The 24318-nt window shown below is 53.2% G+C and overlaps 2 protein-coding genes across 3 annotated transcripts in view; both read left to right on the plus strand.

The window, feature by feature from the left end:
* The window catches only part of NCAPD2 (non-SMC condensin I complex subunit D2), a 28380-nt gene extending 12019 nt beyond the window's left edge, over positions 1-16361 (plus strand). For both annotated transcript variants that reach the window (XM_032390963.1, XM_032390964.1), the window contains exons 6-32: positions 77-219; positions 2553-2680; positions 2753-2876; positions 3049-3196; positions 4155-4352; positions 4675-4809; positions 4907-4994; positions 5088-5268; positions 6438-6562; positions 7153-7389; positions 7671-7845; positions 8109-8193; positions 10116-10249; positions 10619-10751; positions 10843-10927; positions 11004-11171; positions 11473-11642; positions 12434-12545; positions 12618-12741; positions 12823-12978; positions 13641-13818; positions 13905-13999; positions 14416-14496; positions 14608-14791; positions 15427-15553; positions 15640-15801; positions 16039-16361. In XM_032390963.1, coding sequence (XP_032246854.1) covers positions 77-219; positions 2553-2680; positions 2753-2876; positions 3049-3196; positions 4155-4352; positions 4675-4809; positions 4907-4994; positions 5088-5268; positions 6438-6562; positions 7153-7389; positions 7671-7845; positions 8109-8193; positions 10116-10249; positions 10619-10751; positions 10843-10927; positions 11004-11171; positions 11473-11642; positions 12434-12545; positions 12618-12741; positions 12823-12978; positions 13641-13818; positions 13905-13999; positions 14416-14496; positions 14608-14791; positions 15427-15553; positions 15640-15801; positions 16039-16124 — 3762 coding nt within the window. In that variant the 3' untranslated portion in view covers positions 16125-16361. The remainder of the gene's footprint in view (positions 1-76; positions 220-2552; positions 2681-2752; positions 2877-3048; positions 3197-4154; positions 4353-4674; positions 4810-4906; positions 4995-5087; positions 5269-6437; positions 6563-7152; positions 7390-7670; positions 7846-8108; positions 8194-10115; positions 10250-10618; positions 10752-10842; positions 10928-11003; positions 11172-11472; positions 11643-12433; positions 12546-12617; positions 12742-12822; positions 12979-13640; positions 13819-13904; positions 14000-14415; positions 14497-14607; positions 14792-15426; positions 15554-15639; positions 15802-16038) is intronic.
* Positions 16362-18981: 2620 nt separating this feature from the next.
* Positions 18982-23143, plus strand: GAPDH (glyceraldehyde-3-phosphate dehydrogenase). The gene is made up of 11 exons (XM_032391014.1): positions 18982-19051; positions 19319-19359; positions 21022-21121; positions 21207-21313; positions 21434-21524; positions 21651-21766; positions 21865-21946; positions 22157-22308; positions 22403-22481; positions 22581-22762; positions 22866-23143. Exons 2-11 carry the CDS (start codon positions 19337-19339, stop codon positions 22933-22935), a joined length of 1002 nt encoding a protein of 333 aa, XP_032246905.1. The 5' UTR covers positions 18982-19051; positions 19319-19336; the 3' UTR covers positions 22936-23143.
* The last annotated feature ends 1175 nt before the right edge of the window (positions 23144-24318 follow it).

The following is a 24318-nucleotide window of genomic DNA, read 5'->3' on the forward strand; positions in this document are numbered from 1 at the left end:
GGGCACTCAGACTAGCAGATCTTGACCCGATTTGTTTTCTTATTTTTCCCTACATGTCCATATGGTCATTTTTTAGGGAAAGAAAGCCCGGGCCAAGACAGCCCATGGCTTTGACTGGGAAGAAGAGAGGCAGCCAATTCTTCAGCTTCTAACACAGCTGCTCCAGTTGGACATTCGTCACCTGTGGAACCACTCAATAATTGAAGAGGAATTTGTCAGGTGGGTGGTTAAGATGGCTACGGGTAATAGTGAGCTGTGAGGTACAAGGACTCTGTTGCTAGATATGTCTTCTTTCTGAATACTTCATTTCATGCCTCACTTCTATATAACACGTAGAAGTCTACTCATTAACACTGAGTTGTTTGGAAGTAGATGACAAATGTTAGAAACTGCCATGAATTTCTTATCTTTAATGCCCATTTTTTCATTTATGACATAGTATTTGCTGAGCATGGCTGGGTACATGGCTGGTATTATGACAGGCACTGGAAACAAAAGTTTCTGCCCTCTTAGAGTTTATATTATAGAGCAGAAGATGATTTTTAAAATAAGTAAAATAGGGGCCCCTGGGTGGCTCAATTGTTAAGCAACTGCCTTTGGCTCAGGTCCTGATCCCAGGGTCCAGGGATCGAGCCCCGCATTGGGCTCCCTGCTCTGCGGGAAGCCTGCTTCTCTCTCTCCCACTCCCCCTGCTTGTGTTCCCTCTCTTGCTCTGTCTCTCTCTGTCAAATAAATAAAATCTTTAAAAAAAAATAAGTAAAATATATGGTGTGTTTTATAGATTATTACTGTGGAGAACAAGAGAGGAGGGGATGGGGAGTTTGATGGAACAGAGTTGTGATCTTAAACCAGCTGTTCTAGCACCACCTCTTTGAGGTGGTGACATTTGAGCAAAGACCCAGAGGAGGCCATGTGAGCCATGAGAGGATCTGGAGGCATAGCAAGGGCAAGGAGTGGCACAACGGAACAGCGGGTACAAAGACCCCGAGGAGGGCATGTATCTGGCACAGACAGGTGATAGCAGCGAGGCCAGGGACAGGGCAGTGGGGCAGATGAGAGGGACAGGCGGTGTGGAGCTGACTGTGCAGCTCCTTGGCCGTCATGGTGACCTTGGCATTTTCTCAGCGTGACATGGCGCCGCTCGAGGATTCCAAGCAGGGGAGGTGGTCTGACTTGGGCTTTAACAGAATCATCGTGCTCTGGTTACTGTTACATTACTAAGAAGGGAAAAGAAGAAAGCAGGACGCCAGTTAGGGGGCTGTTGCAGTGACTTGGGCAAGAGATGGTGGGAGTTTAGTGCCAAGAAGGGCAGTGGAGATGGGGAGAAATGCATGGATTCTGTACCTGTTTCCCGAAGGTAAAGCTTACAGGATGAGCTGACAGATGTGTGTGAGGTTTGAGGGAGAGTCAAGGATGACTCATCCAGGGTTTGGGCTTGAGCTTTCAGAAGAACGGAGTTGGCAGCAATTGAAATATGGGGAAGACTGGGGGACATGTTTTCGGGGGGACAATTAGAAGTTCTGCTTTGGATATAAAGTTTGAGATGCTTATCAGACATCCAAGCAATGTTGTCCGACTCTGATGTTGAATATACAAATTTGGAGCGCAAGAGAGAGGTCTGAGCTAGGGTACCCATTTGGGAATACAGTGTATTTATATAAATGGTATTTATGGCCTTAAGACTGGATGAGATTACTAAATCAGTAAGCATAGCTAGAGGAGCGCAGAAATCCCTATTGTACCCTGGGGAAGGGAGTCTGGCATCTGGTCAGATGTGTGTTTCCAGGAGAATGGCGTGATCAGCTGCATCCAGTGCAGCTAAAAGGTTGATCCAGATGAGGACTGAATTAACCACGAGAAGTCTTTAGTTACTTTCTCCTACCTTTTATCATATATTTGGGTTCTGTGTAGGCATCATAACTGGTTGAAAGTTGGTAATTTTGAAAGACAGAGCACCTATCTAGAGTCAGCAAAGCAAAGCAAATTTTTTTTTTAAAGATTTATTTATTTATCTATTTGACAGAGAGACACAGTGAGAGAAGGAACACAAGCAGCGGGAGTGGAAGAGGGAGAAGCAGACCTCCCGCCGAGCAGGGAGCCTGGTGCGGGGCTCGATCCCAGGACCCTGGGATCATGACCTGAGCCAAAGGCAGACGCTTAATGACTGAGCCACCCAGGTGCCCCAAAGCAAAGCAAATTGGTGTAGAAGGTGATCAGTAGAATGAAGAAAGGAACGCCTGGGTGGCTCAGTCAGTTAAGCGTCTGCCTTCAGCTGGGGTCATGATCTCGGGGTCCTGGGAACTGGCCCCGCGTCGGGCTCCCTGCTCAGAGACGAGTCTGCTTCTCCCTCTCCCTCTGACCCTTCCCTCTGCTCATGCTCGCTGTCTCGCTCTTATTTTCAAATAACTAAATAAAATCTTTTGAAAAAATAGAATGACGAAAGCTAGAAGCCCCTGACTTTGGGGGCAGGAGAGGGAGAATGAATGAGGCAGGGCCCCGATAGAATGGCATCCACACAGCTGACTTCATCATCTCCCTCCCTTCCTTCTCAGTTTGGTTACTGGCTGCTGCTACCGCCTCCTGGAGAACCCCACCATCAGTCACCAGAAGAACCGCCCCACCCGGGAGGCCGTCACGCGCCTGCTTGGTGTCGCCTTGACACGTTATAACCATATGCTCAGTAAGTTAGCCCTCTGCTTTGCCCCACGTTTTCTGTTTTGCCTATAACTTCTCACTGTTAGCACGTCCACAGGTGCCACTGTGAAGATCATCCAGATGCTGCAGCACTTTGAACACCTGGCCCCTGTACTGGTGGCGGCTGTGAGCCTGTGGGCAACTGATTATGGAATGAAGAGCATAGTGGGGGAGATTGTAAGGTGACTCTTCTCTAAGTTTCTGATTCTCCTCTCCCTCAGGGGGAAGATACAGAAAGATTGGAAGTACATTCTCTGTGCACAGTAGATTTCTTCAGATATGAGATAGCAGTCTTACCTTTCCTTACTAGGAACTGAATTATCTTGCTGTGGCTGTGTTTTCTTCCCTGCATAGAGAGATTGGGCAGAAGTGTCCCCAGGAGCTGAGTCGGGACCCTGCAGGTGCAAAAGGCTTTGCAGCCTTCCTGACAGAACTAGCAGAACGCATCCCAGCCATCCTGATGTCCAGCATGTGCATTTTGCTGGATCATCTGGATGGAGAGGTACGTGGTCCCCTGGGGATCTCAGGTTCTTCTGGGGACTTTAAGTCCATTGCTAAAGGCTGTTTCTTATAACAAGAAGATGGCTTTCCCATGAAGTCAGGTTATCTAAGCATAACTCGGTGGCAGTTTCTTCCTACAGAGAAGCAGATAAATTTCATTGACTGAAGAGCCATTTATTAATCCCCGTTTCAGTATCAGTTGGTTTTATCCAGGTCTGATGGGGGGCTGGCAATTCCGCACCTAAAGTCTAGTGCGAGTCAGTCAGCTATGATTCTGAGTCCTTTCCATTCCTCAGGATGAAGCCCCTTCCGTTCTTCCTACCACCTGGCTCGCCTGCACTCCAAACAATGCCACCTCTCAATTCTTTCTGCCTGGCTGCCTTCCAGATTGATGCAGGGCACTTCTGGGTGAATGTCAAGGACAAAGACAGTCTACTCAGTCATCTAATCTACTTTAACTTCTTGTGCAAGACCCCATTCTCTGGCTCCTGGCCTGGCAAAACCCCAATCCTTATTCACCAGATTCTGCAGTGGACTTGCTTGGCACCCTAGGGCTTACTTGTGCTTCCCCGTGTCTCATTTTTTGTCAGTAAAATGTGAGATGGGGAGTGGGGGGAAGAGGGTGTTTTATTAGTAAGGATCAAAGGCTTGGAGGCCTCCGATGAAAGGTAGAAATGAATGCTTTTCAAATGTGTATAGATGTGATGAGCCTTATGGGGAAAAATTGTTTGGGGCTGTTGTTTATTTTGTCCCTGTGTTCTCCTCTGAGCAGACAAGGCCCCTTCCAGTGACCTCAGGGGTGAATACATAAGCAGCTGACCAGAAAAAGTCTTAGTGAAGCAAGCTTACCCTTAACTTAAAGCCTTGTCACTTGTGCCTCGACAGGCTCAAGAGTTTGGGGAAGGCGAGTTAGGATTGGAGTGCGGAGCCCTCAGACCAGCTCTGGTTCTCTCCCTTAGAATTACATGATGCGCAATGCTGTGCTCGCAGCTATGGCAGAGATGGTCCTGCAGGTGCTGAATGGTGATCAGCTGGGAGGAGCAGCCCGAGACACCAGAGACCAGTTCTTGGACACCTTGCAAGCCCATGGCCATGACGTCAACTCCTTTGTGCGGAGCCGTGTTTTGCAGCTCTTTACCCGAATCGTCCAGCAGAAGGTGAATAACCTGCATGGCATAGACATACAGTACTCTATGTACAGGCCAAACAAAAAAGGAATCCAGTGTCCCACAGAAGAGTCCAGGATTCAGATTGTTACTGGCAGTAATAAAGGTCTTCCTCTACCAAGGACAAGAATGCCTGGCTCCATTTAAGGATTACACTGTATCTTAACCACTACAAAGAGAAACTGTTTTATATCTCATAGAAAAGTTTCTTTAGAATGAGTGGGTAGCTCATGTAGAGCGTACTTCAAGATCATCTTGAGCAGAATGGATGATGTGGGATGTGAGCCCCTCCTTCTCTCCCTCCCCCACACAGGCTCTCCCCTTGACACGTTTCCAAGCAGTGGTGGCCCTAGCAGTGGGACGTCTGGCAGACAAGTCGGTGCTAGTATGTAAAAATGCCATTCAGCTGCTGGCCAGCTTCCTTGCCAATAATCCCTTTTCCTGCAAGGTAAGTAAGCTCGATCTACCCAAAAGAGAAGGAATTAAATGGAAACAGGGATCAAATTCTGTAACTAGTGACCCTGCAACTCATTTGACCTTGGCAGCTTAGTGACACTGACCTCGCTGGACCACTGCAGAAGGAAACCCAGAAATTACAAGAGATGAGGGCCCAGAGACGAGCTGCAGCTGCTTGTAAGTAGTTCCTGCATAGGATTCCTCACCCGAGACATCCTGCTCCCTGCCGTCAGAAAGTCCAAGGAAAGACTCTAAGACTTTCTCATTCAGCTGCAGCACTGGACCCAGAGGAGGAGTGGGAAGCCATGCTGCCAGAGTTGAAGTGTACTCTGCAACAGCTGCTAAAGCTTCCCCAGGAAGAAGAGGAGATTCCTGAGGCAATTGCTAATACAGAGACCATTGAAGATGTGAAAACACGCATCCATCAGTTGCTTGCCAAGGCTAGTTACAAGTATGTGAAAGATTCTCTAATGACCTTTTTATGTTTAGAATTAACTTTTGAGGAACAGTGTTTCTTTAAGATGAACTGTACTTAGGGTATGCTGCCACCAGGTGATGGTAGATGTTTTCATTGTAGTAATGGCCTGAACACCAGATTTATGCCAAAGGCATAGTCCACAATTAAGCATGCATTTCTACTTTTAGAAATGTTTAAAGAAACTTCACAAACAACTAACTGTAAATAATATTATAATTAAATATGCAAAAGCTGTCCATTTGAAGAAAAGAGCCTATAAGTATAATTCTAGTTCTGTAGTTTCAAGTAAGTTGCTTAAACTTCTTGGGCCTCAGTTTCATTATTTGTAAAATAAGAAATTGATGAGGGGCGCCTGGGTGGCTCAGTGGGTGGAGCGTGCGACTCTTGATCTCAGGGTCATGAGTTCGAGCTCCACATTGGGTGTAGAGATTACTTAAAAATAAAATCATTAAAAAAGAAATTAGTACATTCACGTGGTATAAAATTTAAAATTACAAAAAGGACATGTATTGTAAAGTCCCTTCCAACCCTATTTCCCAGCCACTTAGTTCTCCTTTCCACAGGGAAGCAACATTCTGAGTTTATTGCACATTCTTCTAGAGATGACACAGACATGTAGTCAAACGTATGTTCTTTTCTTCGCCTTCTTACGCAGGTGATAGAATTTTCTACCTGCTGGTCTACCACCTTGCTTTTTTTCACTGAATCATGTATCATAGTGTTTTTAATATTTATGCGTAAATAGCTGCCTCATTATTTTTTATGGCTATACGGAATCCCATTGTATGGATGTACCATAAATTAACCAGTTATTGAACACTTCTTTTTTCCAAACTTTGACTTAGCAAAGTTTTTAAGCAGATGTCTGGTATAAGTAGGTTTATGACCTTTAAAATTTGAAAAGCCTTATTTGAGTTTCTTGAAGACTATATAGTAAAGCCTTGTCACTTGAGAAATGGGAAAAGTGTTTTGAGCTCTACCCTTAGTAGGTGCTTCTCAGCTTTGTAAGCATGAGAAGTGTTCCTTTTCTTTGGGGCAGTAGGTCTAGCTTCTCGATGGAACCATGAGGTAGGCTCCGTGACAGAAGGCTGCAGTGATGCTCTTGTGGGTCCCGAGTTGGCAACAAAGAGATGTTCTTCCAGGCAGGCCATCCTTGTCGCTCGAGAAGCCATAGGCCACTTCCAGGAGTCTGAGCCTTTCAGTCACATGGACTCAGAGCAGTCAGAGGAGACCAGGTTCCTGAATCTCCTGGAGACTGTCTTCAAAGGTAATTCCTTTTCCTTTTTCAGTTAGCAAACAAAACATTTCAGCTAGTATATATGGGCCATGGACTTTATGCCAGATGCTGACCTGGCTAACAGAACCCAGAGCTGAAGAAATCCAGAGGAGAGTTTGCAGTGGCTCTGCTCCGGAATGGAAGCAGCCCAAGGGCCTGAGATTGATAGTCATACGCTGTGAAAGGATGTTTCCAAAACCGTAGAGGACTTTAGAAATCTTTATTGAGAAATGAACCAAGATGTTTTAGTGTAGGTTCTAAATGTATACCTTCGGGGCGCCTGGGTGGCTCAGTCATTGGGCGTCTGCCTTCGGCTCAGGTCATGATCCCAGGGTCCTGGGGTCGAGCCCCGCATCGGGCTCCCTGCTCAGCGGGAAGCCTGCTTCTCCCTCTCCCACTCCCCCTGCTTGTGTTCCCTCTCTCACTATCTCTCTCTCTCTGTCAAATAAATAAAATCTTTAAAAAAATAAAATAAATGTATACCTTCCCACTGTGGAAATAAATATCCAGGGATGTTACAGCTGTTGGATTACCCCATATGCCCTCGAGCAGTAACCATCCTATAATTCTCTAACTCCTAGGCCCAGCAGCTTCCACACAGGAGAATACCCAGGGGCCGGCAGGAAACATGGGCCCAGAACAGATGGACTGTAAAGACAAGCCCAGTGTGTCCGAGCCTGGGAAACCCCGGGAGAACGATGAACTGGTGAAGCAGGAGATGCTGGTGCAGTATCTGCAGGATGCCTATAGGTTCTCTTTGAAGATTACAGAGGCCGTTAGCATCATCAGCAAGATGATGTATGAAAATACAACGACAGGTATGCCAGCGTCCCTCTCTGTAAGGCCTGGGTCTTGGGGTTGGAAACACCAGTCTCGTCCATATGTTATTGATGACTATCTGCTCCTTCAAAAGGCAGGGATTCTTTATTTCTGTTGGCTATGTATAGCCCCATGGAGCATGCGCATTTTAACACACACAGTATTTCACGATAGGGCCATCTGGGAGTTGACATTCTCGGGGAGAATGAGGAGAGCTGCCACTTCTAGTACTGGGGAATTTTGCCAAGCAGATGGGTGACATTTGTGTCTGTCCTCTCAGTCGTACAGGAGGTGATTGAATTCTTTGTGATGGTGTTCCAATTTGGGGTACCTCAGGCCCTGGTCGGGGTGCGCCGCATGCTGCCTCTCATCTGGTCTAAGGAGCCTGGCGTCCGGGAAGCTGTGCTTAATGCCTACCGCCAACTTTACCTCAACCCCAAAGGGGACTCCGCCAGGTATATGTGGTACTTTTGCCTTTGCCAACTTTTCTGAGGTCAGCTTCTCATGGGATGTCTGGCGGGGCCGGGGGCATCCTTCTAGAGGAGTTCCAAATCCAGAGGCCTGTAGATCTGTAATGGGGTTCAGGGTGGGGCTGGACTTCCGGTCAAGCCCATCCTACATAGTTATCCGACGCTGTGGTCAGATAGCCCTAATAACCTGTGTGCCGGGTTCGAACTTACCAGTTTTTAATGACCTCTGCTCTCTGCTCTTCCCACAGAGCCAAGGCCCAGGCTTTGATTCAGAATCTCTCTTTGCTACTAGTAGATGCCTCAGTTGGGACCATCCAGTGTCTTGAGGAAATCGTAAGTCTCCTTTCTTCTACTTTCTTTCTTTCTTCCTTCCTTCCTTTCTTTCTTTTTTTAAACTTATTTATTTATTCAAGTAATCTCTGCACCTAGCATGGGGCTCAAACTCAACCCCAAGATCAAGTATCACACATTCCTCCAACAGAGCCAGCCAGGTGCCCCCTTACGTCTACTTTCTTTATTCACTCAAGAAGTATTAGTGAGTGGTTACGGTGTGTTCAGCAACTTACTCAGCACCACAAAGTATAAGATTGTTTTCAAGTTCCCAACTTAAAAGGAATCAACAGTATGGTGGGTATAGCCAAACATAAAACACGGGACGGTGTAGCACACGGGTAATTAGTGCCAGGGAAAGTGGCACAGGTAACGTTTGTAGCAACAATGGTAACACAGTAATACTTCTAATATGGCAGGCGCTATTCTCAGCAGTTGGCTCGTCCGAACCTGTGTGATTCTCACACAGCCCTGTGGGGTGATACTGTTAGTGCACATTTTACAGTGAGAAGTCTGAGGCACTGAGAGGTTGAGGAACTTGGCTAATTACAGCTGGTTCGCTGGAGAGACTTGCAATAAGAGCTCTGGACAACATACTCTTAACTTCTGTGTTACTCTGACGAGTCCCAAGTGGGAAAGAGAACAGTGTGAGGTAGGTGGTAGGACTTAAGCAGGGTCTTGATAAGTGTGATATAGAGAATCGGAGAAAGGAGAGAAGGACGTAGATGGAAAGCCAAGAAAGAGCACAGAGAGTTGCGGAATGAAGATCGTATTCGGGCTGGAAATTGTTACCTGGAAAAGCTAATAAAGTGGGAGTGTCAGTTGGAACTGGATTGTAAAGGTCCCTGAAGGCCTTTCACACGTCCTGGACTTTCCCCTTGTTCGCCAGCCTTTCATTTAGGCGGATTTGCTTGTGTAGCCTTTGGACTGTGGGGTCCGAAGGTGGAGGTGGTCCTGACCACCGGCCTCCACTAGATGGAGCATGATGCTGGCTGCCTGTCTCTCCTTGCTGGGGGAAAGAAGAGCCTGCTGGCGGCCACTGGCCTGAAGTCTTGTGGGCTAGCTCCTGGTCCGGAGCCCCTACCGTAGGCAAAGAAGAGCTATTTCTACAGGATGAGCAGAGGTGTGGCATGATGAAGTAGGTGTTTGGGAGACTAGTCCAACACAAACACACAGGTTGGTGGAGAGGAGGCTGCTGTAAGTGTGCAGTGTCAGGGCTGGACGGGGTGGGAGGAAAAGCTATGGAACTGCACTTAATGGAAGATGGAGTTTAAAGGAAGAATGGGGGGTGTGCCTGGGTGGCTCAGTTGGGCATCTGCCTTCGTTTGGCTCGGGTCATGATCCCGGGGTCCTGGGATTGAGCCCCGCATCGGGCTCCCTGCTCAGCAGGGAGTCTGCTTCTCCCTCTCCCACTGCCACACACACACTTTCTCTCTCTCTCTCAAATAAATAAATGAAATCTTTTTAAAAAACGAAGAATAGGTAAGACTACGTGAGAAAAAATTAGTTGACAGTGCAGTTCTAAGTATATGTGACTAAGAATGTTGGTACTCTGGGCAAAATGAGAAGGCAAGGAAGGATGGAGCCTTCTGTTTTAGACATGTTGAGTTGTGGTAACAGTAACAGGACCTATTAGAAATCTCTCAAATGTGGTCAGAACCACGGTTCCACACAGAACTGAACAAGGTTACTGTCATTATGTCGTCTTAACAAATGTAGTTTTGAGGCCATGTGGGTGGAAAAGTGACAGAGATGGAAATACCTCCCCAAACCCCAACTTCACGACTCGAGTCTCCTTCTTCCTTTGCCGGGCCTAAGTATTGCTTTTACCCACTTCGGGTTCTCCGTGTTCTTTTCAGAGAAGTGGACCAAGGACCGGGCGAATCATTATTTTCTGGCCTGAGCCCTTTTTCTTTTCTCTTCAGCTCTGTGAATTTGTGCAGAAGGATGAACTGAAGCCAGCAGTGACCCAGGTGCTGTGGGAGCGGGCAACCGAGAAGGTCCCCTGCTCTCCTCTGGAGCGCTGTTCCTCGGTCATGCTTCTGGGGATGATGGCACGGTGAGGCTCAGGTCCCGACAGGCAGTAGAGATGAGAGGGGAAGGGAGGGCTCTGAGAAGGTTCCCTTCCCTTTGGCACCGGCAGTCAGGCCCGGCAGCTGTACGTGAGTTGCCTCCCTCAATGAAAAGTAAAAATAAAATAGTGCGAGTACCAGCCCCCACCACCCTCCCCCCGCCCAGCCCAGCAGAAATCATGGGATTTAGGCCAGCAAGAGGGATTCTGAGGGCCAGCCGTGTTAGAGCCTCTCCTGGAGCGCTCCAGGGCTCCCAGAAAGCCTTGCACTGAGTGCCATTGCCTACTCCACTTGGCGTTATCCCCTACAGAGTGCTGTTCCTGACTGGCTCTAACTCTGTGGCTTCCTTCCCCTAGAGGAAAACCAGAAATTGTGGGAAGCAACTTAGACACACTGGTGAGCATAGGGCTGGACGAGAAGTTTCCACAGGACTACAGGCTGGCCCAGCAGGTGTGCCATGCCATTGCCAATCTCTCTGACAGGAGAAAGGTATGTGGGGGTCTCCAAACCAAGGAAAGTGGGGGGTCCTCTTATCCGCTCTCAACACATACCCACGTTTTGTCTTTGCTGTTCTCAACAGCCTTCTCTGAGCAAACGTCACCCCCCCTTCCGGCTGCCTCAGGAACACAGGCTCTTTGAGCGACTGCAGGAGGTGATCACAAAAGGTGAGCTAGCACGAAGGCCTTGGGCAGAATCGAGTCCTTTCTCTGCAGTGGGTAACTTCTCCCTTCCCCTCTGCAGGCTTCATGCACCCAGACCCACTCTGGATCCCATTCAAGGAGGTGGCGGTGACCCTCATTTACCAGCTGGCAGAGGGCCCCGAGGTGATCTGTGCCCAGATATTGCAGGGCTGTGCGAAACAGGCCCTGGAGAAGCTGGGAGAGAAGAGCAGCACCCAGGAGGGCCCGAGTGAGTGGGCAGAGGGTCCCCAGTTGGGCAGGCAGCCAGATTCTACTGCTTTCCTTGTCGGGCCAGAAGCTGCTGCCAACACGGCTTCGTACAGCAGCCCCTGACCCGCCCCCAGACCACCCTCTGTCACTTTTGTCACTCAGATCGGGCCAGTCGCTACCGCCATCTCCCCGCCCCCACCTCTTCTTCGCTGCTTTGCGTATGGCCCGTGAGCAAGGAGAAGAGCCTTCAGAACAGGGTGTAGGGCTCCTGAAACCTGATTTTGTCTTTTTCTCCCTGCTTTCCCTCTCCCCTCCTCCAGAGGACACCCCCATGCTCCCCACTTTCCTGCTGATGAACCTGCTGTCCTTGGCTGGAGACGTGGCCCTGCAGCAGCTGGTGCATTTGGAACAGGCAGTGAGTGGAGAGCTCTGTCGGCGCCGGGTTCTTCGGGAAGAACAGGAGCAGAAGACTAAGGACCTAAAGGAGAAGGTGAATGAAGTGCCTGGGCATTTGGGTTTGTGTCCCAAGCCTTGCCCAGCTTTGTTTCATGGCCTGGGGTCATTCACATTTCCTCCTGGGGATCCTTGCTTTCCTACCGTTAAATAAAATGAGGAAGAGGCTCTGCTCCTTACTGTTACTACTCTGGGAAAGATTAGTGAGAACAAAGATGGAGCAGTCCGTTCACCATCACCCAGGAAGGAAGGTTTTAGGGAAACACAGGGCACTGAGTTAGGGACCTCAGGCTGGCCCCCAGAGGCGCTGCATATGAGGACGAGCACACCCCCATCCCCCCTTCCCATCAGCCTTGGTCACTGGGCCTGCCACCTGATGGGGACATTGTGTTCTCCACTAGAAGCAGTGATGTCTTACAAACCAGTTAGACACAGAGCCTTGCAGCAGTGGAATAAGGTCTGACCTTTGTGACCTTGAACCACTGTCCACGTGATCTGTCTGTTGACTGTATACAGGAAACGGCCTGCTTCCCTGAGGATGGGTTCCGAGGTGGAGGCATATGCTTTGGCAACTTGAATATAAATGCCATTTGTTCAATTTTGAATTTGCCAATTCAGATTTGGCAACGTGAAAACAACACTACAGAGACCTAGTTCTTTTCCTCTGGAATTCAGGAGCCCTCCCTCTCCACAGACACATTTGGCAGTTGTAGGAGGGGTTGTGCAGTACCAGGCTTTCCCCAGATGCAGTCCTACAAAATGAAAGGTAGGCTGCAGTCAGAAACGCTGTCCCGGACGAGCCGTGACGCCTGGTTTCTTCCCCACCAGAACGCCAGCTCTGAGACCGCCATGGAGGAGGAGATGGGGCTGGTGGGCGCAGCCGCCGACGACACGGAGGCGGAACTCATCCGCGGCATCTGCGAGCAGGAGCTGTTAGATGGTAAGGCTGGCTGAGGGGCCTGCTCCCCGGCCGAGATAGCCCGTCCCAAACCGAGCGCCGTTCTGCTGACAGGCACACAGGTCCTGGCTGCCTTCGTTCCACTTCTGCTCAAAGTCTGCAACAGCCCTGGCCTCTACAGCAACCCGGAGCTCTCTGCGGCAGCTTCACTTGCCCTGGGCAAGTTCTGCATGATCAGGTAGGTCCTGGGGGCAGGAGCGCCCGCTCTGAGAGGATGGGGATCGACGGTCTCCCTAATGGTCCTCTCCTGGCCCCCTAGTGCCACTTTCTGTGACTCCCAGCTTCGTTTGCTGTTCACCATGCTGGAAAAGTCCTCACTCCCCATTGTCCGGTCTAACCTCATGATTGCTACTGGGGATCTGGCCATCCGCTTCCCCAACCTGGTGGACCCCTGGACACCTCATCTGTATGCTCGGTAAGAGAGCCCTCATGACACTTCTATTTTTTTTTATTTTTTTTTTAAAGGTTTTATTTATTTGACAGAGAGCACAAGCCGAGGGAGCGGCAGGCAGAGGGAGAGGGAGAAGGAGAAGCAGGCTCCCCGCTGAGCAGGGAGCCTGATGCGGGGCTCGATCCCAAGACCCTAGGATCATGACCTGAGCCGAAGGCAGATGCTTTACAACTGAGCCACCCAGGCATCCCTCTCATGACACTTTAGCAGGCCTCACCAGCTCTGGGAGGCTGAAGTTCGGCCGGTATAAAAATCACGAAAACTGTGTTTGGTCTTTAGCATTACCTTGAACATCTGCTTGATACTTGACCTGTACAGGCCCTGGCTAAATATGGCCCCAAAGAGATTGGCGCCTCTATCCAAAGCCTTGGCTACAAGCTTGGCCTCTTCCCCCAATCCATTTTCTAACTGCTTCGAGGATGTCACGTTAAGAAGGGGTACTAGAGGGGCACCTGACTGGCTCAATCAGTAGAGCATAAGATTCTTGATCTTGGGGTCATGAGTTCGAGCCCCACGTTGGGGGCAGAGTTTACTTAAAAGAAAAAAAAAAAGAAGGGGTAATAGATTCCTGCTGAGGGCCTTTCCTCGCCAGCGTTGGTCCCAGTGACTTAAGATTTCATTCCCAGGCTCCGGGACCCAGCTCGGCAAGTTCGGAGAACAGCGGGGCTGGTGATGACCCACCTGATTCTAAAGGACATGGTGAAGGTGAAGGGGCAGGTGAGCGAGATGGCCGTGCTGCTCATCGACCCCGTGCCTCAGATCGCTGCCCTGGCCAAGAACTTCTTCAATGAGCTTTCCCACAAGGTGAGAGGCAGCCAGGCAGCTGAGGGCTCGCTGCTGAGGGGCAGGCACACCACCGTCCCTCTAACGTGACTCTCTCTCTCTCCCAGGGCAATGCGATCTATAACCTCCTTCCAGATATCATCAGCCGCCTGTCAGACCCCGAGGGAGGGGTGGAGGAAGAACCTTTCCACACCATCATGAAGTACGGTTCCCTGGGCCCGGGAGCATATTTTTCATGTAGCACATGCTTAGGAATCAGACAAACCTGTGTTTGAATTCTAGCTCTGCTACTTTTTAGCTATATGGCCTTGAGCGATGACTTATCCTCTCTGTGCCTGTTCCTCCTCTAGGAAATGAGGCCTAGGATACTTGCCCCTTAGTTCTTGAGGATTCAGCACGATCACGTTTCTAACATGGTGGTAGGCACATAGTGGTCCTCACCACCCGGCAGCTGCTTTTGTTATAAATTCCCATTCTCGGTGAACGTTTCTCCAGGGGTGGGGTGGACCTTTTTCTGAGGGCACAGGAAGAGGGCAGGAGGAATGGCCAGGAGGGCTGGTGCTGGGGGAGGGATGGCTGCCCCTGGGAGCTCACACGCCCACATCTCCCCTCCCTCAGGCAGCTCCTCTCCTACATCACCAAGGACAAGCAGACCGAGAGCCTGGTGGAGAAGCTGTGCCCACGCTTCCGCACCGCCCGGTACGCTGCCGTCCCCCTGGGGCGGCCCTGAGGCCGTGGGAGCCGGCCGAGGAAGGACAGGCCTTTGCCTCTCCGCCCCGCGACTCCTCACGAGGCCCTTGCCGTCTGCAGGACCGAGCGGCAGTACCGGGACCTGGCCTACTGTGTGTCACAGCTGGCCCTCACAGAGCGAGGCCTCCGCAAGATGCTGGACAACTTTGACTGCTTTGGGGATAAACTGTCAGATGAGTCCGTCTTTAGTGCTTTTTTGTCGGTCGTGGGCAAGCTGCGGCGTGGAGCCAAGCCCGAGGGCAAGGTGAGCCTGCTGCCCCAGACTGCCCTGCAACCACGTCACCAGCACCACCTGAGACCAGCTCTTTCTGTCTCCAATTCCTGTTTCTTTGTTTCTTTTTCTCTTTTTTAAAATAAACTTTATTTTCTAGAGCAGTTTTAGGTTCAAAAGCAAAATTGAGTGGAAGGTATAGACTTCTTCCATTGCCCCCTGCCCCCACACATGTCCAGCCTTCCCCATGATCAGCATCCCCCCCCAAAGTGGCACATTTGCTACAATCGATGAACCTGTGTTGACACATCATTATCACCCAAAGTCCATAGGTCACTCTTGGTGTGCATTCTGTGGGTTTGGACAAGTATATAATGCCCTGTGTCAATCATTCTAGTATCATATGGTGCAGTTTCACTGCCAAAGAAGTCCTCTGTGCTCCCCCACTGACCCTCTGTCCCCCCAACCCCTGGCAACCACTGATTTGTTTTGCTGTTGCCAGTTTTGCCTTTTCCAGAACATCCTATACTTGCAGTCATGCAGTATGTACCCCTCTCTCGGTGATCTACATTTAAGTTTTCACCATGTCTTTTCATGGACTTGTTTCTTTTTCATCATAGAAGTAACTGTGTTTCCAGGCCTGCTCTTCATCTCTTCTTCCCTTCCAGGCTATAATAGATGAATTTGAACAGAAGCTTCGGGTCTGCCACACCAGAGGGTTGGATGCAGTAGAAGACCTTGAGGTTGGCCAAGGGGGTAGCCAGAGAGCCCCATCAGCCAAGAAACCGTCCACTGGTATGTGAGGCAGCCCCACGGGTGAGAGATCCGGCCCTCCTCTCAGAGGTTCCTTTTTTGGGGACTCATGTCTCTGCCTTTTCTAGTCTCTAAGCGGCACCAGCATCTGGCTTCTGCAGCCTCATCAGACGGTGACTTTGTCACCCCCGAGCCCCGCCGTACTGCCCATCGGCATCGAAACACTCAACAGCGAGTTTCAAAAAAGAAACCCAGAATCATCTTCTCGAGTGATGAGTCCAGCGAGGAAGGTATGATGCTCCCTCCTGGCCTTGGTCCAGAGGGGGCGTATTTTCGGGGGTGAGGCCGGTTCTGCTGGGGTCCTGCTGTGTAGATTGTCTCCACCCCCTCCCCCGAGGTGTCTTCCCCGCACAGTTTGGGTTTTGTTTCTGCTGCGTGGTCTGGGGCCATCCCACTTGTTGCCTGAGATCTATTTTTCACCATCTTTGTGACTCAGCTTTTTCTCATTCCTCCAATCCTCTGAGTAGAGCTTTCAGCAGAGATGACAGAAGATGAGACACCCAAGAAGACCACACCCATCCGCCGAGCACCTCCTCGAAGGCACAGGCCCTGAGAGGTCATGTTGCCTGTTTCCGTCCCTGCTGTGCAGGGTGTCTTGTGGTGTGACCTAGAAGTCCATTGCTCTTGTAAAATACTTGTTTGCCTGTCTTCTTGTCTTTTTAATATATAATGGTCTTTATAATGTAAAGCGTCTCTCTTAAACTAGCCCAACTGAACTGAATTGAGCTGCTTTCATTGGAATATATGTCTGCCAGTCTCCTTGTTTCCTAGTGAATAAATGTTTTTATATACTTTTAGACATTTTTCCTAGGCTTGTCTGTTTCATCTTTCACATTGGCCCAGATGCAGGAGAAAGGGAGAGGATTATCAATCCAGAAAGAGGAGCCCCAACGTCCTGGGGCCTATCTCAAGATCTGATAAGCTCCATTCTCCCTTGGTGCCTCATCTTCCCCTTCTCGACCTCCCCACACTGCACAAGTGACAGGACTGCTCCTCGGTGGGTGACGAAGCACGCAGTGTTTAGTCTCCGGATCAGCGTGCTCCACCTGGGGGCGGTTTTGCCCTCCAGGAGACATTTGGCAATGCCTAGAGATTTTTTTGTCGTCACAACCTAGGTGGGAGGGATGCTGTCTATCAGCATCTAGTGGGGAGAGACCAGGGATGTTGCTAGATACGGTATCATGCAGAAGACAGACTCCACAACAGAACGATTCAGCCCAAAGCATCAATCTGTGGTGCTGAGGTGGAGAAACCCCTCTCTAGACCAGGGGCTGGTCTCTGTGCTCCCCTCCCCCATTCGTGCTCCCTGAGCCCAACTCTGGGACAGGTGACCACCAGACTGATGGAAGATCAGGTCCCCTCCACCATCTGTGGAGACCGTCTGCCTACCAAGGCATCACTTGACTGTACGGGGTCTGTGGGAAGTCAGCACCTCATGCAGGCACTGCTTTAGCCTGCCCACCCCCTCAGCTCCCCAAGTCTGCTCTGCTGAGTCACCCGGACCAGGAGGCAGCGAGCGTGCTCTCATGAACACACTGGTCTTTGCTGTCATGACGGCGGCAGGCTGCATCGGTAATGCTCCATGGGCACCGAGCTCCCTTTTTGGCAGAAGACACTAATGAGAAAGGACATGCATGTAGCAAAAAGGGAAGATGGGAGCTCAGCCACACATTCTAGGTAGTGTGGGAGCATGGAGGGGCTCCGAAGGGAAAGGGTTAATGGTCCTGGTTGAGCCTGAGCAGGAATGGAACGGTTAGCAGCTGAGTCCCTACCCCAGGCCCCAGCCCATTGCTTGTGGCGCTTCCCACCTCCCATCACCATTAGGTGCCCTCTGGCCCTGCTCTTGGGGTTCGTGAAAAGCCTGGGAACCAACCATGCACATGGCTGCCAGGCAGACATAGATTTGGCTCTGGGGCCCCAAGGAGGGACGGCAGTCCCAGAAAGGGCAGGGACTGGAGGGTGGGAGTCGGGGTGCGAGAGAGCGCGTTCTCTGCTTTTTAAGCAAAGGTTATCACCAGGCGGGCTAAACTTAGCCACAGGCTCTTCAGCTAGAAAAGGGGGCTGGTCTCAGGTTACGCTGGGCCAGCAAAGAGGCCCCTGGATCCCCAGCCCCCAGCACCTGCTGATGGGCCATGTCCATTCCACCCCACCCCCTTCTAAACCCTCGTTCTCGGCTCAAGCGTTCTGAACGGAGCCCTTCTTCCATCCTCAGCTGGCAAAACCGGCGCAGCTGGGGCTCCGGACTGTTGGAGGAGAATGGATCCCTCCTTCTACCTCGCGTGGGGCTGGGGGCCGGTTCCCACTACGTGCCCAAGACCTAATTCTTTCCCTCTTCTGGACTCCTCACCCTCCCCCCAACATCCCCGGGGCGCGCAGGCAGGGAAGGGGAGTCCCTGGCTCTGCGGCTGGCCGGCACGTCCCAGGATGGGGAGGGACTTCCGCCCTCACGTCCCGCTCTCTGGCCGGGGTGGGGACGGTGAAAGGGGCACTGTCTCCCGGCCTGGGCGGCACAGCACTCAGGTCTCCCAGCAGCGACTCTGTGGGAGGCCTCCGGCCTTGCGTCCTCCCCCTGCGGCCCAGCCCCGCCTGGGGGAGAGCAGCTGGTGCAGCTGGTGCACACAGGGCCTGGTTTGTCCGCCCCAATTATCAGCTCTCCGGGCTGCCCGAGCTTGCAGGACAGCGTGACCTTCAGTGCAGAAACCTCCCCCCACCCCCCAGCCACCTCCCGAGCCTCCTTCCTCTCCAGGCCCCCACTGCCCAGTGCCAGCCCAGGCCCCCGGCCCAGGGAGGCCAGGAGCCAGGGCCTGGAGAGAGGGAAGTGGGGGCTGGGCAGAGCCGGCAGGAGGCGGGCGGACCCCTCCCGGGCCTTTTCCTCTGCCGTTCCTCCGCCACTACCGAAGAGCCTTGAGGAGAAGTTCCTCAGCCTTCCCGCCTCTCGGCCTCTGAAAGAAAGGGGATGGGGGTGGACGCGTGCAACTGCGAGGGGTCCCGGCTCCGGCTCCAATTCCCCATCCCACCAGCTCCCAAAGTCCTCCCGTTTCATCTGTGCAGCAATTTTAATGGCCCTGGCTCCCGGAGGCTTTCCGTTGTCACCAGGAGCCCGGTCCTGGGGTCCACAGTCCCTGCATGGCCACAGGATGCCCACGAGTGCCATTAGCGATCACCTCCTCCCCTGGGCTAGTCTCAGTCCCCTCCCCCACCCCGCCCCTAGCCCACACGCTCGGTGCGTGCACACGGGAAGCAGCAGGCGGGTCAAAAAAAAAAAATTGGGCCCGGCTACTCGCGGCTTTACGGGCGCACGTAGCTCAGGGCCTCCGCGCCCTTGGGCCCCGACTGGGCGAGCCGACAGGAGGCGGGGCCCGCGCCCCCCACGCCCCCTCCCGCCCCGCCCCGGCGCTATAAATTGAGACTGCAGCCTCCGCCGGCGCTCTCTGCTCCTCCCCGTTCGACAGATAGCCGCATCTTCTGGTGCAGTGCCAGGTAAAGCCCGGCCGAGCCAGACGGAGGGGACCCGCGAGAGGCCCGGGCACGGCTCCGAGAGGGGCCCGGGGTGCTCGCGGACCCTGGTTGGGCTGCGCGGCCGCGGGTCAGGCGTGCCCGGCCGGACCTCCGCATTGCAGGGGGCGGGAGGACGGACGTGCCCGAGCGCGGGGTGGGAATGGAGGCCTGGGGGGAGGGGAGGGCAGCGGCCGCACTGCAGCCGCCGCCCGCCCCCGCGCTCTAATGCTCGCCTTCCTCTCTCCGCAGCCGCGTCCCCGAGACACGATGGTGAAGGTCGGAGTGAACGGGTGAGTTCGGGGCTGGGGTGGGGCATCGAACCCTGCGGCCCGGGCGAGCGCGTGGGTGGGGGACGCGAGTGCTGTGGTCCTCCCCCCCCCCCCCGCAAGGAGAACTCAAGGTCGGCGCTCTGACCTGACGGAGCCCCCCGCCGCAGAGGGCCTCGTGGCCCCCACCCCAACCCCGGCTGTGGCGCTCCTGCAACGCCGCCCCTGCGGGTTCGAGGCGCCCGCAGCCTTCCCCTCCCACCTGCCTGCGATCCGCGGGAGTGCCGCCCTCCCGGCTTAGGAGCCATCCCCTTAATCCCCCGGCCGGGGCTTCTTTCTTTGCTTTCGCGCCCTGCGGGGTCACGTGCCGGGGAGGCGCCCCTCCCCCCAGCCCCCCTCCCCCCCGCCGGCGCGGTGCCGGGCTCCCGGGCCTCGGCGGGGTGCGCAGCCCGCCAGCACGGCTCGTTTGCGGTAACCCAGCCGCCATGTTGCAATGGGGAAGGACGTGAAGGAAGCACCGTTAGGAAACGGCCCTTAGCTCTTCTCCGTTCCTCCTTCCTCGCCTATGACTAAGCCTCCTCGGCCTGCCTCGGTGGGGTGGAGTCGCCTCTGTCCCATGAGCCAGGTGAGGCAAGGCTTCCGGCAGCCTTGCTCTCGAAAGAGCTGGACTTCAGAACTCTGAGCACACACCATCCGCTAGGCTGCCAACCATTTCCCTCAGGGCTGCCCTTCCTCCATGAGCCTCTGGTGAATCAGAAACCTGGCTTTAGGGGAGTCCTGTCCTTTTTCTCTTTTTTTTTTTTTTTTTTCCTGCGGAGAGGTGTGGTAGCTGCAGCTTAGTGCCATGCTGGGGGAGCTGAGTCATGGGTAGTTAGAAATTTTCCACCACAAAATGGCTCCTGTGGCGCCAGCCCCTTCCATCACACTGGCCCTCCTCGAAGAAGCGCTCTTCTTCCTTAGATGCCTAGAGCTGACCCAATCCTAACGGCCAAGGCTATAAAGGTCACTGGGAGGATTAGGTGTCTGTGAGCCTTGGGAATCCTGCCCTTCTCGCCAGACCATCTTCCAGAAATCAGATCCCCACTCCACTCTAATCTGGGGTTAAATATAGCTGCCTGACCTTTCTGCAGCTGGGGGCCTGGGCTTCTGCTCTCTTTTACCTCTCACACGCGCGCACACGCACACATCTGTTGCTTTTGCTCCTGTTTAGAAGAGGGCTTGCGAGGACAGGTAGCTTAGCACACTAGAGCCCTGAGATTAGGGGGTGGGAAGTGCTCCTTTTTCCCTTTTCCATTTTGGAGGAAGGGATGGGCTTTCCCCATCCAGTTAATTTCTGACCTTTACTCTTGCTCTTTGAGCTTGGTGTTGCTAAGTGTGCAAGTCTCTGCTGCCCAGAGGGTGTATCCTGAAGCTGGGCCAGACCATGCCCTGCACTGCTGTTTCTCCTGGTAGGACTTGGAGATGCTGGGGAGTTGGGCAAGTGTTTGAACCCAGTCACCTCTTGGGCAGGCTGTAAAGCCAGGCTGTCCTGGCGGGGTTGCGCAGGATAAAATTAGACCTTCTGGGACTTTCCTGGTGGCCAGGAAGTGCCATCCTCTAACCCCTGAAAGAGGAGGAGTTGGGCTGCTTCCATGCGCAGGAGGATTTCCCCCCCACTCATTCCTTCTTGCCCCTTGTCTTTCTCAGATTTGGCCGTATTGGGCGCCTGGTCACCAGGGCTGCTTTTAACTCTGGCAAAGTGGATATTGTTGCCATCAATGACCCCTTCATTGACCTCAACTACATGGTGAGTGCTGTCCCTGCAGGTGTCCGAGCTCTGCAGAGCCTGGCTGAAGTGCAGCCCCTCACTGCCCCCTCCGACCCCCCCCCAGGTCTACATGTTCCAGTATGATTCCACCCATGGCAAATTCCACGGCACAGTCAAGGCTGAGAACGGGAAGCTTGTCATCAATGGAAAGTCCATCTCCATCTTCCAGGAGTAAGTGTGGAAGACGGAACAGGAAGAACTTTGCTTTGAGGGAGGTACTAGGATGGGAGGACCACCTTGGGTACGTAGTACCTCATGTCCCTGAACTTGGCGTCTTGTCTACCCTTGTAGGCGAGATCCCGCCAACATCAAATGGGGTGATGCTGGTGCTGAGTATGTTGTGGAGTCCACTGGGGTCTTCACCACCATGGAGAAAGCTGGGGTGAGTGCCAGGGAGACTAAAGATGGGAGGGGTTGACCCTGGGATTTGGTACAGCGGGAAACATGGGGACTGCGGGCTTAGACCGGGAAAGGGAGGGCCTGGATTGTCATGACTCCTCTGCTGCAGGCTCACTTGAAGGGCGGGGCCAAGAGAGTCATCATCTCTGCTCCCTCTGCCGATGCCCCCATGTTCGTGATGGGTGTGAACCATGAGAAGTACGACAACTCTCTCAAGATTGTCAGGTAAGCTTGGCAGAGGGGAGAGGAGTGGAGAAGTGGCTGGATCATAACTGTGTGATAAGATGGACCTGCTTGCCCTTGACGTGCGTCCCTCTTTTCAGCAATGCCTCCTGCACCACCAACTGCTTGGCCCCTCTGGCCAAGGTCATCCATGACAACTTCGGCATCGTGGAGGGACTCATGGTACGCGTGCTGGGGAAAGTGCACAGAGCCCATTGATTTCTCACCCAGGACTACATCTTCCTCTCTGCTTAGGACGTGGTCCTGGGCTGGGGGGGTGCCACGGGACCCTGGGGGTTCCAAGGTCAGGTCACTCTGCCCCTTAATTCTCCCCAAGGGTGGGTGAGGTGATGAGTACTGCACAGGCCCTCACTCCTTCCCCCGCGCTCGCAGACCACCGTCCACGCCATCACTGCCACCCAGAAGACCGTGGACGGCCCCTCTGGGAAGCTGTGGCGCGACGGCCGAGGGGCTGCCCAGAACATCATTCCTGCTTCCACTGGCGCTGCCAAGGCTGTGGGCAAGGTCATCCCTGAGCTGAATGGGTGAGGCTCCTGGCTGCTTTCCTGCTCTGGGGTCTTGGGGGGGGCGGTCAGGAGGACTGGTGCTGACCCCGTTCCCCCCCACTCCAATCTGTAGGAAGCTCACTGGCATGGCCTTCCGTGTCCCCACCCCCAACGTGTCTGTCGTGGATCTGACCTGCCGCCTGGAGAAAGCTGTAAGTGGGGGTCGGAGAAGGTGGCGCACTAGGGATGGGCGTCTAGGGGAGACCGGCAGAATTGGAACCTGAATAACCATCTCGATTTTACCTTGTCAGGCCAAATACGACGACATCAAGAAGGTGGTGAAGCAGGCGTCAGAGGGCCCCCTCAAGGGCATCCTGGGGTACACTGAGGACCAGGTTGTCTCCTGCGACTTTAACAGCGACACCCACTCCTCCACCTTCGATGCCGGGGCTGGCATTGCTCTCAATGACCACTTTGTCAAGCTCATTTCCTGGTATGTGTCCGGGGTGGGGCAACACCTGGGGAAGTGGCGAGCGTCGGGCGCCCTCTGGTGGCCGATTCGGGAAAATAGCCTTTCACGCTTGATCTCCTTCCAGGTATGACAATGAATTCGGCTACAGCAACCGGGTGGTGGACCTTATGGTCCACATGGCCTCCAAGGAGTAAGAGCCCCCTGGACCACCAGCCCCAGCGAGAGCAAGAGGAAGAGAGAGGCCCTCAGCTGCTGGGGAGTCCCTGCCCCAACTTATTCCCCAAAACACTGAGAATCTCCCAACCTCCTCCGTTTCCATCCCAGACTCCCTGAAGAAGGGGAGGGGCTTGGGGACCCCTACCTTGTCATGTACCATCAATAAAGTATACTGTATCTAGCCAACTCTTTGGGTTTTTTAGCTTATTCCGAGGTCTGGGATAAAGGGGAGGGGAGCTAGGCTGGGTGCCAAAGAGAAACCAATCTTGCGGACAGTACCCAAGAAAGGCCCAGCATACCCCAACTAGGCATAAACTCCACGTCTTGGGCCTAACCGAGAGCATCTCTCACAAAGGGGTGTGCACTGCACTCCCAAGAGCCATTGGGATTGGTCTTCGCTTTGGCTTAGTATCCCTTCAGGGCCCCTAGGTGCTACATGACCCAACATGACGTCAGAGGGCAAGTCCGTTTCGTCACCAGATGACCTGGCTGCCTCTGTCTGAAAGCCATTCTGTCTGCAGCCACCTGGAGGGTAACCCTGGCCCAGGAAGTCGCACTCTGGAACTGGGCTAGCAAGTCCTGCGGCCTTGACTGGCTCCCGGGCTGCGGAGAGGTCTGTACTGTCACTTGCCTAGTGTGCCCTAGTTACTCCGTCTGTTAGATGATAGGCCAGGCCCAGCCCCTCCGGGTCCTCTAGAAGGATTCTATTCGGTCGGCTGAGCACTGTGTAGCCCGTGACCAGGAGCGCGAGGGTGACCCCCACCGCCAGGACTTCCAGGGGCATGGGAAGGGGAGCCAGCATCTGCGGGAGGGGGTTTCAGGGGCGGCGCATAGGCCGCCACCAGCCACGTGGGCAGAGGCCCTGCGACCGGGGCAAGTTACAACCTCCCCGGCCTCACTTGGCACCTGCCTGTGTGTCAGGTGACGAAGAGCAGGGCCTACCCCCCGCCCAGAAGGGATCGGGTAGCTGCCACCAGAAAGTGCTTGGAACAGTGACACAAAAGTGTTCGATAAATACTCTCCAGTTTGATTATTATTAAAGATTCCATTCCAATGTCAGCCCAGCCTCCCTCAGGCAGGCAGACTGATGTGATGTGTCCTCGTTCGCGCGCCCCCAGGTTCCCCCAAGCTTTTCCAAGTCCGGACATTTTAGCCTGCTGCTCTCAGTGCGTGACAGACACGGAGGAGGCGCATCTTCAGTTGAGATGCTTGAAGAGACGGAGACCCTGAGCGCACGCACGCACACACGCACAAGGAGCTTCACCTTTTTCTCTGCCACTCAGCGCTGACTGGAAACAAGCAGGGGCTTCCATCTCCCTCCACGACGCTGCACCCGGTCATTCCCAGAAGCCGCCCAGACT

This window comes from Phoca vitulina, unplaced genomic scaffold, assembly GCF_004348235.1.
Source record: "Phoca vitulina isolate PV1807 unplaced genomic scaffold, GSC_HSeal_1.0 scaffold59, whole genome shotgun sequence".
Classification (NCBI taxonomy): Eukaryota; Metazoa; Chordata; class Mammalia; order Carnivora; family Phocidae; genus Phoca; species Phoca vitulina.